We start from the raw sequence: 20,580 nt of genomic DNA, 5'->3' as shown, positions 1-20,580 counted from the left end.
TGACCTTTATTGGGTACAGTACTTTTAGAAGGATCTATATATTAGAAATGTCTGTGTTATAAATTAATTAATAGTTGCTACACTAATCTAGATGCCTAATGTCATCTCTTTTGTAATGAGAGAGGCTTGTGTTATTTTCTTATTTTGACATGGATTATCTAAGAAGTAAAACGCGTCATACTCTTTACTATTAAGATTAGTTGGTTTGGGGGGCTTTAGTGTCAAGAAAATAGGAGTCTAAACTCAGCAAAGAGGCAAAGTTATTTGTCTTTTCAAAAATATGCCGCGCGGAATCTCTTAATCGCTCACACGGATGCGCGCAGTATGGGCGGCCCCGTAGAGAAGAGGTCTGTTGTTCGTGCCTTAAGAAGGTTAAGAAGTGACTTGCCCAAGGTCAGACTTCACTCTGTAGCTATTGCACTAGAGTAGGGGTGGCCAACTCCAGTCCTCAAGAGCCAGCAACAGGCCAGTTTTTAAGGATATCCCTGCTTCAGCACAGGTGGCTCAATCAGTGGCTCAGTCGAAGATTGAGCCACCTGTGCTGAAGCAGGGATATCCATAAAACCGGACCTGTTGGTGGCCCTTGAGGACTTGATTTGGCCACCCCTGCACTGGATCCACCCACTTCAAAAACCAGCGCTCTAATCACAAAGCAGATGACTACAACAGATTATGTCCCCCTTTTTTCCATTTTAAAGATGGGGGCTAGATACTCTAAAATGTACTGTGCTTTGTGCACAGAGGTAGAGGAATTAGCTTTAAGGAGCGAGTTGCACAGGCAATCCAACATAACAATAAAACCATGCTGTCTACCCATGTCAGCCCACTCTTTTTAGTTCTTTTCAATGTCGCTGAAACGTCTCTGCTTGATCCATCTCAGTCCAAGTGTGAGAAAAGTTCATTGCAGACCCAGCTTGAGATTCCCAGGTGGCACCTTAACACTAACATCTTCATCTGTATGCAGGATTTCAATCAGGCAGAGAATGGAGGAGCATAGACATAGAGTCATTAACACTCAGTGCTGTTTACCAACAGTAATGAAGGTAAACATTTTAAAGGGCAGATTAAGGAAAAAGCTGAAGAAGTAGAAGGGGGAATTATTTTCCTGCACTTAGGCCATGCTCCAATTTTTGGATTAATGGTGCCATTACCCGGGGAAAAAAAAAAGGCTGCAGATCATGCTCGATCTTAAAATGTGTTTTTTTGCCAGCAATTAAATGCCTGCTGTTATTGATCTTTGTTGATTTTATGTCCTAAAATTTGCATAATCTATTAAAGATGAATGATTCATGAAGTGATTATTATAGGAAAGTTTACGCATTCCGGGGAGTTTTGTCAAGGTGAGGGATGCTGTTTTTTTGTCGTTAGTGGGGCAATACGATTAAAGAGGAAATATTATCAACATAAAAACAATCCTTATTTGTAGTGCAATCGTTCTTAAGAACAGACACCGCGATTTTCACTGGAACCTTTTCTTGTGCCTGCTTCATTTCAATCATTTTTTTTTTCATTGTATTTGACAAAATAATGTAAAACGTGCCATTTCAATAAGGACTGGCAACGGAGAATAACATAACACAATCATTTGTTCATCTAATTAAAGCTAGTGAGGACTTTAAATGAAACATCCTTGCTAAATAGTCCTCATGTGTCCTGCTAAGTCCATGTGTTAGATTTCTAGTCGGGATCAGCTATACTATTGTATCACTGGAAACTAAAGGCAGACTTCTTCTTAAGATAGCAACATTTTCTCTTTAATAAATAAGAGAGTTTTAATTAATAACTTTTTTTTAAAAACTTGTATTATACTGCCTCTTTAGAGAGAAGCACAATAAGGCAGTGTAATTTAGCAATGCATTGACTTCCAATGGTGGAATGTGAATATAGGCATTAGTCACTCCGCAGTACACCTAATTTCTAAGGCCGAGTCCATAGAAGGACAGGCCGCGCTGAGCCGTGCGGACGCTCCGCGCTGAGCCCCTGCATCCTCAATGAGGATGCCTTGAGAGGGGGCTCACGCGAGGGTCCGCAGGCGTGCTGAGGTGCTGGATTTTTCAGCCGACAGCCAAGCTATTTTTCAGAGCGCTGTCGGCTGAAAACATCCAATCAGCGCGGAGCACACGTCAACGTCACGGCGCGTCGGTGCGTCGCGGGCGATTGGCCCAGCGACGTCACTGCCCCGCCTCCCTCAGTCTCCTCCCGCCTCCGATCGCGCCTGCTGGCTCGCCTGCATGGGCATGAAATCGCGCAGATGTCAGCGCGGTCCAGCCCTGCTTCCCCTTCTATGGCCCCAGCCTAAGGCTGCAATATGTCAGCTTTCAGAGCCACTCAGGCTATCGGACTTTAGACCTCAGCAGTTTGGTTTACAGTAGATAAAATAATATCAGATAGATTATAATGGTACAAAATTAGCTTGTACAGTGTGACTCTATTTTTTTTTAAAATCTATTGTTAATATAACTGTGATATGGCTGATTTACAAAATTTGATACACCAGCACCTATTATATATTTTGTTTACATTTATTTCCAGATATTTTTCACCCCTCCCCTAATTAAAGATGGCAGCTTTCTCAAATCGTGTCTCACCTCTCTACAAACAAATGGCATTTTTGATGGCTAAAATAGTGAACCCTTAATTCAAAAGGAATAAAAGTGACGTTTTGTAGAACAAGATTGAGTTAAGCCTCTGGTAAAGGGGTTTCCAATTTAGCCTTTTAAAATATCCCCAAGCTTTATTAATTAGCATAGATCCATTACATATTACTGGGATCTTTTGGAAACACAGGAAGACTAGCAGTGGGTCAGAGGTCTGTTCTGATGATTTTTGAGTTGAAGAAACCACTAGATGTATGATTGAATTATGAGTAATTTCCATACCAATAGGACACTGACAGATAACTGGCAAGCCTTAATACAATAACTACTGAATGATACACTGTTTACCATGTTTCTTGGCATGTATTCTTATTGGTTTAAACAGAACAGAACCATGCTAGTTTGTCACAAAATCTACAGCTTGGCCTAACAAGAGACGGGTTTGTTTTCTTAATATCTAGAGCTCAATGTTTTTAAGTTCACAGATGAGATAGAAAGCTTTCCAGTAAATGTGTTTTAGCAATTCTAAGCGTACAGGGAATCCCATGTTAAAATGGACATGAAGCAAAAGGTGATACAGCATGCTCATTTGCATGTCATTTTCCAGAATCCCTGGCTGCAGTCAAATCACTGTATGCTAAGAGATCATGGGGAAAGGCAGGGTTGCAGATTTGTCTGAGATGTGAATGTGCTCACAAGTGATATTTTTATTCGCTTTTAGGAATTCAGATTCTGTACTGGATAAAATACCAGGTTTATTAAAGATTTAGTAAAGTAAGAAGCTTTTACTAAAAGCGTCTGTGCTCCTTGTAACTTTTATTTCAGCCTCTTAGCAGATTTACAGATGCAGCAGAGAAGTGCAACGTTGCAACACAGTCCTCAAAAATCATGATAGTGGCACCCTTTATATCAATGAATGATTTATGTTGATCTATTAAAACATACAACAAACTACAACTATTAAATCATACCAACACAGCTGCTAGAAATATACCATGATAAGGCCTGCAAACATTGGTGTAGTTCAGTTCTCCTCCATCATAGATAAATAAGTGAAACACGCAAGAAGAAAAAAATGGTGTTTACATGTGATTTTTGGATGACGTTTTACTAGGACAGGTGTAATTGTTCATAGATTCCTACATTCTCCATGCCCTCCAGCAAAGATATTACTCAGGGATGTTGCTCCTGAAAGGTGTGAGGTATTTGCTTTGCTATAGACTGGCTACAATGAGTACATAGGGTATCCAAACTAAAGACAGGTAAGCTGTTAGAGACTTATCATGCTAAACTCATGGATAAATAATTTAAGGCATCTTAACCCCAAATTGTACATGGGCCTTACCCAGTGCTATTGTTGTTGTAGAAAAGCTTTGTTAGGTGTATTACACTAAAATCATATGTCCGGTGCCCTGGCAAAGAGCAAATCCAAGGCCGGATCACAGATTGGCCTAATGCTACAGTGGCTTAGAAGTCTGTTGAAGAAGAGATTATTCCTTCACTTAAACAGAGACCCTAAAAAAGGTGTGTTTTGGAAGGGATTACAGATTTGTAAAAAAAAAAAAAAACAGTTTCTGTAAAAGAAAAAAAAAAGATCCAAAGTGACTGGAGAACCTGATGTGCCTGGTTTCCATACAAACAGGATTAACTTGGACCCATTCAAGTCCCACCCATTTGTTACCTACAGCAGGTGGGAGCCACCCCATTTCCCATCCCCCCACCCTGTTTCCATCTTCTGTTTCTTTTTGCACCCCATACTTTCTAGATGTACAGAATTAGCTGGTGTGAGCAAAGCAGAGATAATCATCGAGCATAGTACCGCAGAAAGAAAAGTGGGCTTATTTCAGTCTAGTTACATGCCGTGGGTTGTAATTGTGCTGCGAGAAGCCGTAATATAATAGACCGGATTATTCTGGAACTGTGTATATGATTCATAAAAGCCATGTGACTGTAAACCGGCATGTGCTATAATTATTGTAGCAGGTTTCTGTACAGCGTAGAGTCCCAAGTAAAGCTGTATTATAGTAGGTACATCAGGAGGTGAGTTTCTTTTTTTAAAGCACACAACAAGAAAACTGTTTCTTTGGAGGAGATATAATAGAATATCGAACTGAAGGTTCAACAAACTAATTTTCTTTAGCCATTTTAAAACCTCTTTATTTTTTAGTTTATTGTTTTAAACCATTCCATTTACATTTATACATTTTATTTTTTTCTCTTTTTTTTTGTTCCACCCAACCTGTGTCTGTCTGTTCTCTGTCCCCCATTCCATCCTCCCCACAGAGAGTTTCTCCTCTCACCTCTGTGTAAAGCAAGAGCCTCATGAAGCTTCCCTTACTCCCTTCACTCCCTCTTCACTGGCCAGCTCGGGGCTGGCTGATCTTCAGCCTTTCCAGATGGCCCTCACGGTTGATGCGTCCATACCTACGTACAGCTCCTTCACCCACCATGGCCCCCAATACGGGCAGTTCGGCAGCCAGCCACAGATAGCAGGTACCAACCTTACCCTAATCCATAAACCATCTAGAGCAGAGTTTTTCAAAAGGGGTTCTTAGGTACCGTTGTGTTCCCCGGGCATCCCAAAGGGGTTCCATGCAATTTTGAGGTCACTTGAAAATTGTACCATGTACGGAAGAATTTGCAATGCATTTGATCTCAGACATGCTATTAGAGAGGGTTGGGGTTCCTTGCAATGCATTTGATCTCAGACATGCTATTAGAGAGGGTTGGGGTTCCTTGCAATGCATTTAATCTCAGACTCGCTATTAAAGAGGGTTGGGGTTCATTAGAATGTATCTGATCTCAGATGTGCTATTAGAGGGGGTTGGGGTCCCACAGAATTTCACAATATAATTGTAGGGTTCCTTAACCGAACAAACTTTGAAAACCACTGATCTAGAGACTCACGCAGAGATAAAGTATCTCTGCTTACAGAGATCAAGTATCTGCTTATTAGACAACATTGCTAGTTAAATAGGCCCCTTATAATAATTGTCACTAGATAATTCATGGCATATTAAGTTATTATTAAGTTAGTTATCATTATGTCCCTGACATTCATCAAGAAGGAATGAGATGTGTGCCAAGTCTTCTGCATGTATACCATGGTAGAAGCAGTAAACTCTCATGCCACACTTTCATATGCTGTGATTAACATTTTTACTTATAAGAAAGCTTGTGGTCCCTCAAAGTGTAAAAGAGCACACTCTCACACTCTCACACTCTCACACTCTCACACTCTCACACTCTCACACTCTCACACTCTCACACTCTCACTCTCTCACTCTCTCACTCTCTCACTCTCTCACTCTCTCACTCTCTCACTCTCTCACTCTCACACGCTCACACTCTTTAAAGCTGCAGTTCAGTCAATATCCTGCATGTGTGTTTTTTTTAATAAATCAGTTCTGTAGTAAGAAAAATACTTTTAGCATTTTCTGTTTTAAAAAAAACAACTTTGAAAGACCAATTTTCTTGTATTATATTTTAACAGCCATTTGCTAAGGCACTGCCCCTTCATGTCCTGTCACAAGCCCCGGCACACCCCTTTGTCAGCCCTGCCCTCCCTCTAGCACATGTCAGTGCAGTAGTGCTCATGAATATTCATGAGCTTCCACTGACTGACAAGCAGAATATAAACAAATCCCAGCTTTTAATATGTCACCAAATTTCGACCTATCAATACATGGAGAACGAATTGACTGGCAGCTATACAGTTCTTTAGGTAATTAGAGATTGCACACATAAAACTATTGAAGTAAAAAAATAAATGTAAAAAAAAAAAAAAAAAGACTGAATTGCAGCTTTAATAAAACTGCAATAACTGTGTCTATGCACCTTTTTATTTTATGATTTTTTAACTACTTGAAATGTTGTTGTACTGAGGCAGTTTAGCTGACATTAACTCACTCTGGGTGAGTTACTATACATAAGTAATACAGAGTTTATGATGTAAAGGGAAAACAATGCATGTTAGATGAAACTATTCAACTCAGGGGTATGTCTTCCTTTAACCCAACGTTATGTGTGAGGTGTTTTAATGTTGCGAGCTGATGTGTGTGTGATTATAACCCGAGTGACAAATCTGTTTGCTTTTGACCATAATCATTAGACATGTGTGAAACTTTCAGCCAAGTTTGGAAACCAGGCAAAAAATGCCCTTTCCAGCCGCAAAAAAACCATAATTGTGACTTTGTCTGAGTTCACAATAGATTCGCTAGGCATTAAGTCAATGCGCATTGCAACTGCTAATTTACAAAACTCTCTAAAACCACTAGATTTACTTGCAAAATTCCGTAAAATCGTTAGATTCACGTAATGTTGAAACTATATGCAGGGCACACACAGCATGTTTCGCTCACTGTCCGGCGATAAATTGCTGAAATCTTGTGAAATTGCTAAATCTAAGACTCATTTTGTTTTATTATTAGCCCTTTGAGGCTTAGCAAAAAGTTTTGCAAGGAATACAAATTGGAAAAAAAAAATTAAAAAGCTGCTAATCCCTTCAAAACAACATTTCTTTTTTTCTAATTTTACATGTTTGAAATAATTCCTAACCTGCTTATACATTTCTTCGGGCAGCAAAGGTTAAAGCAGTGGTTTAGTTTATGTTAAAGTAAGAATTGTAGCTTGACAAACTTTGTAATTTCTTTGATTTGATTACTTTTTGCCTGTATCCCAAAGTTAGAAGTTAGTGTGATCAGGAAAGAGTTGTCTGTTAATAGGGAATTACATTCAATAGTCAGACATAGGGAAGTTCAAAATGCAACACAAGCATGTCAATTTTCTGGTGCCAAAACTTGAATTGCAAAGCAATTACATTTCCTATGAAGATATCCGCTTGTGGACATCCAGATACATACTCAACAACAATAGCTGCAGATATTTGTTTTCTGTACTGACGTTTTTGTGTCTAAAGAACTTAATACTGTAGATACATTTATTCGCCATGTTTTACACTCAACTTGTTGTTATTTGGCCTCTGCCAGCAAATCTTGAGTAGCACTTCCAGTATATAGCAGTCATGATAAATTCTTAACAGTGGGTATGAAGTGGATCAACCATCCCAAACATGGACTACTGGAGTAATTACTTCCCCTTAACTTGGTTGAACTAACCAGCTTCCAAGTAATTAACAAGTATTATTCCATTCCTAAGAGAAAGAAAATCCGCCCACAGATGTCTTGTCAATAGAAGTCAGCATTGTCTTGTGACAACTGGTCATACCTGGATAAATAGAGGATATTCAGAGTTGATTGAGTTAGTTGCAAAATCCAATGTTCTTTTCCATTCATCTAGTTGTGCAATCCAGACTCTTATTTTTCAGTACATAGTGCTGTTAGTTTTAAGATTGTTAGTTACATTCAAAAGTTTTTGGCAAATAGAGGGGGTTATTCATTCAAATTTAATTGTGCCGATTTGGGAAACTTCATGGGACTTTCTGTGTGATAGTGCCCCAATCTGCACGGCTGTATTTTAATAAACAACTCCCATAGAATTGGGGTTCAGGTCATCTGAAATCTAGTAGCTGTAATTGCTCTCCATTAAGTAGGCTATGAGCCACTATGTTATGCTACTGCCCTATGTCACCAACAAAAGAGCATCTCAACAAAGGGAGTTCCAATATAACTATAGAATTTAAATGCGGGACAATATTTTTCCTATTTGCCTGATTCTCCGTGTATAGGGAGGGAAATATAAACCCATGTATCTAAAACCCTTTTGCGACCCTCTGGCCTTCAATGCATTGTTTTACCAGCCCCTCTCTGGCAGTGAAAAGGTTAATCAATACATGAGTGACAAACTATATTCTGGTTATAAGCGAGCTGGAAGAATGTGGCGATTCCGAACCCAAACAAACCGAATTGGCCTTTATGAGATACAGTATATTTAATCCTTTTGAGAGAGTAATACAGAACCACACAATTATCTTGAGTATGTCAATTGCAAAGGTCTTTTTCAGCTCAACGTCACACATTGTGTTTTGGATTTGTAGGCCGAGATATGACGAGCACGACTCTTCCTGGTTATCCACCTCATGTTCCACCAACAGGACAAGGCAGCTACCCAACCTCAACCCTGGCTGGAATGGTACCTGGTAAGTTAATGCCTCTGTTTGCCAGACCTCTTGTCGGTGCTAGATAATAAATAACAGCTTTGTGTTTGCCAGTATTCTGTAGAAATATAAATGCAGGATTGTTACAGTTACCCCATACACTGCAAAACAATACAACATTACAAAGACCTTATAAAGTAAAAACCCTAGAGGTCCTGGTAATGCTTTGCAATGCCTTACAAGACTTTTTGGCACAGAAGTTTTAGAACTGCACTCGAGTGGAAAAGTAACTGCAAAAGATCATTTTATAGAGCAATAAACACATTGATATAACATTAGTGGAAATTGCTCAGATGGGAGATGGCACATAGTGGCAACATCACCTTTGAAGTGGGTGAAGCCAATTTAAATTCCAATAACTCATGTTATCACATTATCTCCCTGAGCTTCAGACAGCAAAATCTATACTTTCAGCCAGGGACGTGTGCCTGAAATGTTTATGTACAATTCTGCATACACTGTAACTAATATATGTATATGATATCTATATAGATAGACAGATAGATAGATGCACATGCCCACATATACATATGTGTAGTAATAGCTAGTGAATGGTAGATATATTACTTACTAGTCATTAGAGCTTGAAACACATATATGCAGCGCTCCACAGATCAGTTACAGGAAAGAGGCATTTCATTATCACTCCATTAACAGGCACCAACGTTTCGGTCCACCATTCGGTCCAACCTGTGGAGTGCTGCTCATGTCTTTCCAGCTCTAAACCTTGTCTGTTTCACTGCAGGACTGGGAGTGGTGAGTCTAGCACGATGTGCATATCTATCATCCTTTCTACTTCTTTTCTATTCAGTAATAGTAGGGGGCACCAAGCCATCCTTGTTCAACAAATTGAGGAAGGGGCTCAGAGTTATTATGTTACTAATAATATTATACCTTTATGCTGAAATGATGCCTATTCCTCCTCATTATGTTAAAATTAACCAGTTTAAATTAAATGTTATGGTATTATATTATTCAACATTTTAAATAATAAATTCATTTAAGTATCTCTTTAGCTACCTAAAATGCTGTGCTCTATTTACAACTCTCTCCTTTGCTTTGCCCTTACTATTGGTATACATGAACACACATTACTCAGAGTTAAAATACAATATAGATGCTTATGATGGAGAAAGGCAGTTATCTTACTTGTGATGTCCAGAAAATCCATTTGTTTTAGTTCTCAGGCAGGCCCTATATTAACTTTAAAACCGCAATACATTTACGGACTCCTTCAGTATTTAAAGAGTTAAACATTTATGTATCTAGTTTATTTATGTATTCATAATAAACACAAGCAAGACTGGATGCCCCATTAAATGCCACGGCACGAACATGTCGAACGGATCTCTATTTGTCAGCCCTTACATTTTACTCCTTAATATGCTGTACATAGGTGAGTATTTGTTGAGGCATTATTTTAGAGAGAGAAAGGAAACCCAGATCTGCACAGTGAACTGCAGTAAAGGCCTAGCAGGCGGGTGAGGAGAAAGGGGAGTACTTAAACAAAATTCAATGCTGATGAGGAAATTACACTTGTTTCATTAGCGATCGGGGAAAGAGATAGCTCAGTTCCTCTTGGTCACAGTTGAGCTCAAAAGCTCATTATCCTTCTGCATGCATGCTTTCACTCCTCGTCAATAAACACTTTTCAGCGTCCGCTGTCTTATTTTGCTCCCCTTCCTGCACACACCTATAAACACATGTACCATGACTGCACTGTTTTGTGTAGAATCTTCCTATACCTGACATATTGCTTACAATAACTGCAATGCATTGAATTCCTTTGCTAATAGGACTTACCGTTTATCGCTCAGTCGTATTTTCAGTGGCGTGTGGAATTTTTGTGCCATGTTAGAATTTCAAGGACAGATAGAGTAGACCATGGGTTGGGCCAGCTCCACTCCTCACGGGCCACAAACAGGCCAGGTATTAGGGATATCCCTGCTTCAGCACAGATGGCTCAGTCATTCTGATTGATAACCCTAACACCTGACCTGTTGGTGGCCCGTGAGGACTGGAGTTGGCTACTCCTGGAGTAAACCATAGTTTGTTTACATGCCACTGAAAGTCTGCCCAACTGTAAACCTGTCCCAGCTGCCAGGGCCCGATTTGTGCACCAGTAAAAATAGGAAAAACACTATCATGCAATTTTTGTTTTTTTTACTTGATTCCTTATTAAATACAGTAATTAAAAATATCACTTGTGAGCACATTCACATGTCTCGGACAGGTCTGCAATCCGGCTCTTCCACATTATCTCGTAGTATGCAATGTTTCCACTGCAGCCAGGGATTCTGGGTAATGACATGCAAATGAGAACCCCTAAAAGACTTTGCCTGCCGTATTACACAACTTTTCAGCACAGGTTAAAGAAGTGTATAGCCAGCAAAAATCTACACACAGACAGCAAGCTGTGTAATACGGCAGGCATATGTTTATAGGGGTCCATGTTAAAATGGACATGAAGTAAAAGGTGACACTTTTATGCTAATTTGCATGTCATTTCCCAGAATCCCTGGCTACAGTGGAAGCACTGCATGCAATGAGATAATGGGGAAGGGCAGGGCTGCAGACCTGCCTGAGACATGTGAATGTGCTCACAAGAGATTTTTATTTGCTGTACACTGTGCTGTGTAGGGTGTTTGCCACTTTATTTTATCCACCATAATTTATATAATGTGTTATTTAATACACAAACTTTACTATCTAAATGCTCATGTAAGTTATCCATTCTACAGTGTGTGCTGAAATTATTTTCTAAGTGGCCAAATGTATGCAGCTTATATGATAGCTGCAGCACGGACTTGTACTTTACATTATTTCTAACATGAGACACTATTCAATTATAACCAATGAACTCAGACAAACAAGAGTCGCAATAGAAGATGCAGATATGGAGAAAAAAATATTGTAACTGTAAATATCCTGCCTCAATATGGTATCAATGTTTACAAGTGGCTTCCTCATGGTCTTCAACTTCTACTGTCAGTCAGGTGGAGAATTACATTTTTCAAAGCTTTGTTCCTACGTCCTATTAAATCCTTGGGTTCAGAGAACTAGGGATCAGATATGTGCATCTATAAAGTGCTTCTTACTTTGCTACAGTGGACGAGTAGGTGTTAGTGCTGGTACTGTACGAGTTCGCTTCTACATTGGTATTTTTAGTAAAAATGAAAAGCTGAACTTCTGACGTACAACTAATGCTATCCAAACAATGTGTATTAAAGCTGCAGTTCAAACTGTCGTTTAAATAAATAAAAAAATCCATTCAATCTACACACTGACAAGTGATTAGCTAAGTTGATGATCGATCCGTTCTCCTGTAATCGATCACTGAAATTCAGCTGCATTCACTAAATGCATCTTGGGTAATCTTCTGCTGCACTGACAGCCAAAGTTCTGTGCGGGAGATCATGTGACCAGGCAGGAACTAGATTCAATTGGTTCACTGCTAGAGAGGGCAGGGCTCAAAAAGGTGATGCTTTTTTTAGAAGGGGAAGGGGATGTGACTTTGTAAATGGTTGCTACAGGAACAAAAATGCCTGTATCAGTAGAATACATTAAAAATGTCTTTAAAATTATTTGATTTTTTTATTTTATTTTAAATGCTACATGTATTTTCTCATAGTACAGCACTGGTTTATTGAAAAAAACACACGTGTAGGATATTGCTTGAACTGCAGCTTCAAGAGTAGGTTAAAAGAATGTTGCAATTATATTATTATACACACAGTAACAGTATTTTTTCTTCTTCTAAATATTGGCTTTCTAGGAAGTGAATTTTCAGGAAATCCCTACAGTCACCCTCAATACACACCCTACAATGAAGCGTGGAGGTTCAGCAACCCAGCGTTACTAAGTGAGTACTAACATATGCATCACAGGGACATTTTTGTCGAGATAAAAAGTCCACTACATGTGTCTCTTTACCTCATTTCCTACTTTGCTTTGTGAATGGCCTTCTCCACGTTCCAATTCTTCGAAGCTAAAAATGTATAATAATAATGTATGCTTAGGCTTGGTCCCCAGTGGCCGCGGCTGCGCGCATGATGGCGTGCGCGCCGCACACAAGGCTCAGCCCTCTATGGGGCAGGCCCCAGTGGGCATCTGTGCGTGCGCGATGCGTGACCGCCTTGGCCAAAAGACAACATTTTTGTCTTTCGGCGCGACGGCCGAGCATTGGCCACGTCACAGCGGCGGTTCAGCCAATGAGGGCGAACCAGCCGCGTGACATCATGGCCGCGCCCCCTGTCATGCCCCCTCCCCCCCCGTCGGATCTCCTGCTCTGCTCTAAAAGCACAGCCGCAGACCACAGGTCGCGGCTGAAACGGGTGCACTCATCGCCAGGTGCTCCGGCGCGCACGCAGCTGTGACCGTAGCCTTACATAGCTTTGCACCGAATAGAATGCAGGGACAGTGACCCGCTGCCTGAAACTATTTTGGACTTATGGAAATAAAGCCCCTTTTCGAGGAGTGGGAGTCAAACCGTCACAGCCAGTATACCGCACATTTACTCTAAGGTCACGCTTTCTCCATAATTTCACAGGGCTCCTTAAGTTCAGTCCTCAAGGAGAACTGACACGACAGGGTTTCATGGCAACAAATATCCAAGACAATTGTCTTTGTGATAACGTGAACTAGATTAGTTGGTTAATTAACAGTTAATTAGGGAAATATTACAAAACCTGACCTGTTAGTTGCTTTTGAGGACTGAACTTGGGGAACCCCGAATCTGACAGTAAAAGCTTGAGATGCAAAGATGTTTGTGTAAAAAAAAGAGAAAACAAAATGTCCTCAAGATTGCAGCTCAAAATCAATCTAGCACTGCTTAGCACGTATGCCCTTGGTCCTTAGAACCGTGGTGTGGGCAATATCAAGATTATGATCAATAGAAGCAGTGCTATATATAACATGTCACAGTTGTCTATTGTGAGATCAGCATAAACCTCACAACTCAGCTATCGCTTGATAATAAATTGCCTAAACAGACCAATGACATGTGTACACGTTGTACAGTGAGTGATAGGGTGCTGCTTTTTGTACTTAAGGTAATGTCTTAAATCCAAAATGTTTCATTTATTCCCGCCATGTTTTCTTTTCGTTAATTGTGTTCACTTTTTGTCCTTTCAACCAGTCCATTCTTCTCCTGTGTTAACTTTCAGGTTCCCCTTATTATTATAGTGCCACATCCAGGGGCTCCGCACCTCCCACTGCTGCCACTGCCTATGACCGCCACTAGTTACCACGGAAACCACATGAAACTGCAGGGCAACAGCTTAGGCCTCCATATTGTACCTGTCTGAACTACATCATCTATGCCAGTGGGAAGAAGATCGTTCCATTCCATGCCTCCTGCAATCAATCTGCTCCTACTACTGACCCTCCTCAACCTCCATAGACTGACTGTGTCTCTACTGCAGGTCTCCTTGTTGTTACCGTGTACGGTAGTTAGATGAACCACCGGCCAACTCAACTGATATCATTTCAGAGACTTTTGCTGCAAAAGAAAGGCCCACGGAGTAATTTATGCAGTGCAATGTGGGACTTTGTGGCAGCGAAAATGGTTAAGACTTTACCCCCACACAAAGAAAGCAATGCAAGGCATCAATAGATTTTGTAAGACACTCCAAAGACTAACGTACTACTACAAAAAGAAGAAGAACCCAGCAGTTTGCATACAGCAAAAGGAAAAAGAGGAGAAAAAATGTTAGTTGCATTTTCTCCTAAAAACATGTTAATTGGGGAAAGCTATTGAAAAAGTGGCTGGATAGAAGATTTCTGACAGAATAATTATGAAACAATTAGCAATAGGAGGATGGAAGTGAAAAAAAAAATGGTTTCATTAAGGATGCCTCTTGGGACTTTTTAACTACCCTTTTTCTTTGGTTAGATGCCTGCCTCTCACGTTCCCTTCATTGTGCTGGCGTGTCACGATATTCCACATGGACACATTTCCAGTGAAAAAACAATCAACCCCGGAGAAGGAGACAGGAGGACATTTTAACGTCAAAACGACTAAACAGAAAAAGAAATAATAAAAATATATGAATATATAAATATATATATAAATATACTCTGTTTTTATGCTTTATCATGAAGGTCTGTAAAATAAAAAAAAACATTAACAATAGACAATTTTCTAAAAAAAAAAAAATGTAAAAAAAAAAAAAATATAAGATGACGAAAATGGAAACGAGAATGAACCCCCATAGGACCATATGAAGAAGTCAGTTCTCGAAATGTCTCCTTTTTTGCTCTTTTTGTTTTGTTTTGCACTAGTGTACCATGGTCTGATTTTAGAGGACAGTGCCATGTTCCTGCATTCAAGCATTGTGGATATTTCGCATTCATAAAGAAAAAAACACAGGAAATGTCTTTTGTAAAGTGAATATTTTTAGTCAGCTAAACAAAAAAAATGCACTTAACGAGGGCCCGGATTTCAGGTTTACAATTAGTTGGCTTTTACAATGGTAGTAGAGTACATTCTTAGAGTAGATAACCCTTCATTTCTGTTAGGTTTCTCTCCGGGGGTTAGTCATACAGCTGTGATAGTGCCGGTCAGGGCACTGTCGCACGGAAATCCTTATTGACTTCAGTGGCAGTTTCCATGAGATAGTAACCCAATCTGCACTATTGCATTTAAAAAAAAAAATAACCCCCTTAGAATCAACAAAACCTTTTGCTGGTTTAGACATTTCTCGCCAAATTGTCATTATCAAAACATTACATGACAGTGCTTGCTGTTCTAGTGTTAGCAAACGCAAAGATCTTCACCTATTGATTCAGTTCTGAGTGGGATTTCTGGGTGATCCTATTGAAGCCTCAGGGCAACTGATGTGTGTTAAAGCGTGATGCTGGGTTTTAAGCGGATGATGCTACCGATGTTTATAGGGGCTACTGATATTTGCAAATGGGTGCAATAATAAACAGGGTGACACTCTCATAATGGGGGTGAGCTAAGAGTTATACAACTTCATTATTACTTTGTCCTTAAACCCCATTTTATTTGCACTTACAGTATAGATGCAGGCAAGGAAGGCAAAAATAGCATTCAACGTCTTTAAAAAATATATATATTTCAGTGCTTTGGTACTATTTTAGTGACCTGTGCCAAACCTGTGGATGTGAATGGAACCACTTATAAAAAGACCAGATACATTTAACTTACTAAGATTGATTTGGCAACATTATGCCTTCCCCTGAAAAGTTATTGGAAAACTTGATAAAAATCACTTGTTATGATTGCCATGGGGTTATTTCTTAGAATAAGAGGATTCTCAGAACCAGCAACTTGGGATTCCCCTAACTGGGGTCTGAAATGGTAACAGGTAATAAAGCTGGGTGCTAAGACAATAAGATCTGGTTAAGATACACTGGTCATCAAAAGGCAATAGTCAGGCACACCAAAAATAAGGAGGTTCAATAGAGTGCAAAAAAAGGTCATTTTAATGACTCAAAGAAGTCATCTTAGCATCCAAGGTTTCGGGGCATACAAAAACCTGATGAAGGTGTTTGTATGCATCGAAGCGTTGGATGCTATGATGACTTCTTTAAGTCATTAAAATGACATTTTTTGCACTCTACTGAGCCTCCTTCTTTTTGCTGTGCTTGACTATTGCCATTTAATATTACTTAGAATGCCATTAGCCTTCCTACTTCCGCATCACAGCCAGTTACGTCCGTTGTATGAGCTGCATATCATTGAAAAATGGATAAACTGTGGAATGTTGTCCTACCTTCCTTTGGTTCCCCTTATCTAGACTGCCTTGTGGACGTCACATAAATAACATCCCAGTCTTTGTAGCATTGCTTTTAACTGTAAACCTATGCAGTCTCACTCTCACTTGTCCAAGGATTTTAATTCCCGCTTCTCAAATGTAGTGCTACAAATCTCTTAGAAAGAAGGCAAAATATTTAGAAGTGGATCAACAGGTCCTCAAAAAATCTAAAATCCTAACTCATAGTCAAGTCTTTTTAGGTGCTGCACACACTCAATCACTGAACATGAATTAATTTATTAAATATATATACCCCTGTACATTTTTCCTCCTTGGCACATTTGCTGCTATTAAGGCCCTTATTCAATATGCCGCTTCCAAATGCTAGAGAAGAGTTCAATTTAGGAGCTCAATTCAAATGAATGGGACCAAAACTTTCTCCACAATGGGGAAGTGGCTTCACAGCATATCGAGGAAAGGCCTATAGGGGTTATTCATTAAAGTGTGATAGTGCTGACCGGCCACTGCACAAAGACTCATTCTGGTCAAAGGGCGTTTTTGTGCAGTAATTCCAGACTGACCCTATCTCATTTTAATGTATGTAATAAAAGTACAATCGATACACTTTATTCTCCACTTGCAGCAAAGAGGATGGATGTATTGATGCAATGCATACTTCAAGCCCACTTTGTTTGCATATAAAATACATTATTTTTCTAAAATAAACACCCTACTTAATACTTTATCACACATCAAGCACCAGTTCCCACTGACTTTATGCTTGTACATGACAAGTACTAGCATAAAGAACTTGTCATGTCGAATTGATTGTGTCCTGGTTTTTAAGTCTGGATTTGTCTCTGTGTCTACAATATAATGTATTTTTCATTGAATTACCTGTATGTTATAAACCTCAGTAATCCTTCTCTGACATTGGCAAATCAGGTTGAGCAGGCTGTACCCCCTTCCTCAGCAACCATTCACATGCATTTGTGATATAATCATGACCTGCAAGATAATTAAAGGGCAAGAGAAGTATAAGCAAACACAAAGAACAACACGCACCAATAATACCAGAAACACACTCACTAGACCCCAAGGATTGTTGTATTGGGTTTACATTGTTTCAGCTTCAGCAGCACTAAAGCCCTATCCAGATTTAATAAAACAACTGACACATCCTAATCTTAGGATAACATTTAATTCATATGTTCCTACAGGTTTCCACGTAATAGTAAAGTTTGTTACTCAAAACTTTTACAAGTCACACAGAAATATTTTAATGAAGTACCATCTCCATTTCTCCAAAAATCCACCATACAGATGTACACACTACATTTGCCAATGACTCCCCTGTTTTTATTTAAGTTATGGTATGTGTATGCAGTGTAAAAGCAGTATTTTGGCTAAGTCCTGTTTGCCGGCACTGGAATTGATGTGATATTCAGAAGAAACCAATGATCTTACACATATAGATTCCATTAGACTGGACTCGACACGAAAAGTAAATGATAGCAATTATTTAATGTTACGGATTTTTATTTTTATTTTTTTTGCAACAAAATACAAAACAATCGCTGCTTTGTAGAAAGATAATGTGTGTAATGTGAAGGCAATTCCTCTTGTGTATATATATAAGTTCATCTGCATTTCATAACACATGGTATTAAATTAAGCTTTCATCGTGTAGATAAACAACAAATTGTCTGTATGTTGCAAGTCTCCTTGTGCTCATTGGTAAAAAAAAAAAAAAGAAAATATTGTTTCAAATAAAGCACAGCATGAACATTTAGTGAATCGACAAACTCTCCGGGCTCTGCAAACAGCCTTATATGTTTGCTTTTTCCTTATTTTGAAACAGTGAAAGGATACAGTCGCTACGCAAAACCTAAACACTCCATTCCAGCATGCCTTTTCTTTCTATCTTTTCTTCTTTCTTTGTATTCCTCTCTTCTTCTCTTGCACACCCTATCCCTTTTGTTTTTACATTTCTAACGGACCAAGCAGAAATGCTGGCTTTTCCATTTTTTTTTTTTTTAGATTTTGGTTAAAAACAAAAACCTATGTACAATGTGCTTGCTAGAATAATCACAAAACATACTGGACACCTAACAAGCTCCTATTAAACCCCCAAAATTTTTGGCCAAAAATGTCAAACTAAAAGACCATTTACTTATTAGATATTTATCCATATATATTTAGGCACTGTACCGTGTATGAGTCTCACTAGATGTGCTAAAAACTGAGCTTTGTCTGTGTTTTATGTTATGTCTCTGGTTTTAATGCATATTGCCATGCTCAGTAGCACTCCTCTGATACTCATATGCTTATATATATGTTGTGGGTATTTTGGGGGTTTAATAGGAGCTTGTTAGGTGTCCAGTATGTTTTACAATTCTTGTCCAGCTAGTCATGGCTGATTGGAGGTTGGCAACCTCCTACTTAATTTAAGCTCACCCCCTCCCACATTTAAATGGTTATGGGCTCACTCCATAGCATCTTCCACTCAGGGGAACTTGCCTGCTTGCAGTTTGGCTGTGACATCTCTAATACAGAGTGCTTTTCCTGGTAATGTACAGGTTAATAAAAGCTTCAGTCAGACAGAACTTTGCAGCTAATATTGACAGATTTACTATAAATCATTCTTCCTGTTATTAAACAGGTTATTAAGAATTTATATTAGCGTTAGGGACCCCTGATATGTGGTCTGCCTTGGCGTTGGCTCAGGGGCTTACAACAATTTTGGCCAAAAATGTCAAACTAAAAGACCATTTACTTATTAGATATTTATCCATATATATTTAGGCACTGTACCGTGTATGAGTCTCACTAGATGTGCTAAAAACTGAGCTTTGTCTGTGTTTTATGTTATGTCTCTGGTTTTATAGAATAATCACAAATCAGTGTTTTGGAATGTTTGACTTGAACCTAAGGATTTGTCCTGAAGTTCGCCTAGGCTGCGTTTCCCATTTTTCTTTCATTGTGAGGCATCTTCTGCTCTATGGAGGTTGTGAGGTTTGCAGAGGGCAAAGCCCTGAATCGCACCTCCATCTAAGCGGATGGTTTTGTGACTCTTAAGTGGCAATGAACCCCAATCTGTTTTCTTGTGGATAAGTCTGCATGCTTTATCACACTAGCTTCCCAGAGGGATATTGAAACCTTAATAAAAAATAGAAAGCCTTCAGAACTAATGACAAAACATGGAAGTGAGGAAACTGACATATAGAAGAAACAAAATAACTCTTACATCAGTCCTTTTTTCTATTCGTGCAATTTCATTTAATTGAACTGTCTAAAAACAATCAGATTCCATTCTGACCAATGCAACAGTGGATTGAAGGAAGATTGAGAAATGTTGGTATTGCAGCTGGAAAACTGGCAAGTGACAACACTTTCCTGGTAGACAAAAAAAAAAAACACTTTATTCAATTACACGGCAGTCTGTGTTCTTAACTGGGCAAAGATGTAACAGAGACAACTCAAACCACACATTTGCAAAACAAAACTAGTAAATAAAGCAGCTGCAGGCACAGACGGATAAGGCTTTCTTAGGCCTAAGTTGATACATGGGACCTGTAACAAATGATCGGACGTGCTTTGACGAAAGCCAAATTGGCTTTGTTCATTGCTTTCGTTGTTTGATTCTTTTTTGTGCACATGACAAATAAATTTTTCGTATGTCATTGTATGGGTCTCACTCATTCCTTCATTGCTGTATGGTAACCACAGAATTCATCTTTTGATCACATGCTGAATTAATCTTGATCTGAATGGCTTAGCAAATCCACTTGTACAGTATTGTTCATGCTTTCCAGCTTCTTACAAATATTAGGAGTCCCACGTTTGGATACCACTGTGGGATACACGGCCGTAACGCACATAGTGCACAACATCTACATGTGATTATGAAGGGCTTTATATCAGCATATATGGAGATCCAGGTCCATATTTACTAAGCAGCTTTTTGCCATAAGGCGCCTTCCAGCACTGGAAGACTTCTTCCAGACCGTTGACTTGAATCATCTGTGAGGTGTCTTCCAGAGCCCAGGTGGTGTCTTATGACAGAAGAGTACTTAGTAAATATGTCTCACAATCACATTATCGTCATGAAGGCTGCTATTTCACCTCTGTTCGACGCAAACACCAA

At 39.2% G+C, this 20,580-nt stretch overlaps 1 protein-coding gene across 22 annotated transcripts in view; it reads left to right on the top strand.

Annotated features, from left to right (window-relative positions):
- The window catches only part of PAX2 (paired box 2), an 88,128-nt gene extending 68,043 nt beyond the window's left edge, over positions 1-20,085 (top strand). For 6 of the 22 annotated variants that reach the window (XM_075610713.1, XM_075610711.1, XM_075610724.1 and 3 more), the window contains 5 exons: positions 4,881-5,090; positions 8,593-8,694; positions 9,370-9,469; positions 12,480-12,574; positions 13,897-20,085. In XM_075610713.1, the coding sequence (XP_075466828.1) occupies positions 4,881-5,090; positions 8,593-8,694; positions 9,370-9,469; positions 12,480-12,574; positions 13,897-14,018 (629 nt within the window). In that variant the 3' untranslated portion in view covers positions 14,019-20,085. Of the gene's footprint in view, positions 1-4,880; positions 5,091-8,592; positions 8,695-9,369; positions 9,470-12,479; positions 12,575-13,877 lie in introns of all 22 variants that reach the window. The other 16 variants (XM_075610720.1, XM_075610719.1, XM_075610715.1 and 13 more) reach the window with 9 other exon arrangements.
- Positions 20,086-20,580: the final 495 nt, after the last annotated feature.

Source organism: Ascaphus truei, chromosome 8, assembly GCF_040206685.1.
Source record: "Ascaphus truei isolate aAscTru1 chromosome 8, aAscTru1.hap1, whole genome shotgun sequence".
In the NCBI taxonomy this organism is placed as follows: Eukaryota; Metazoa; Chordata; class Amphibia; order Anura; family Ascaphidae; genus Ascaphus; species Ascaphus truei.
The sequence above is the reverse complement of the archived record's forward strand: the minus strand, read 5'-3'. Positions and strand labels throughout refer to the sequence as shown.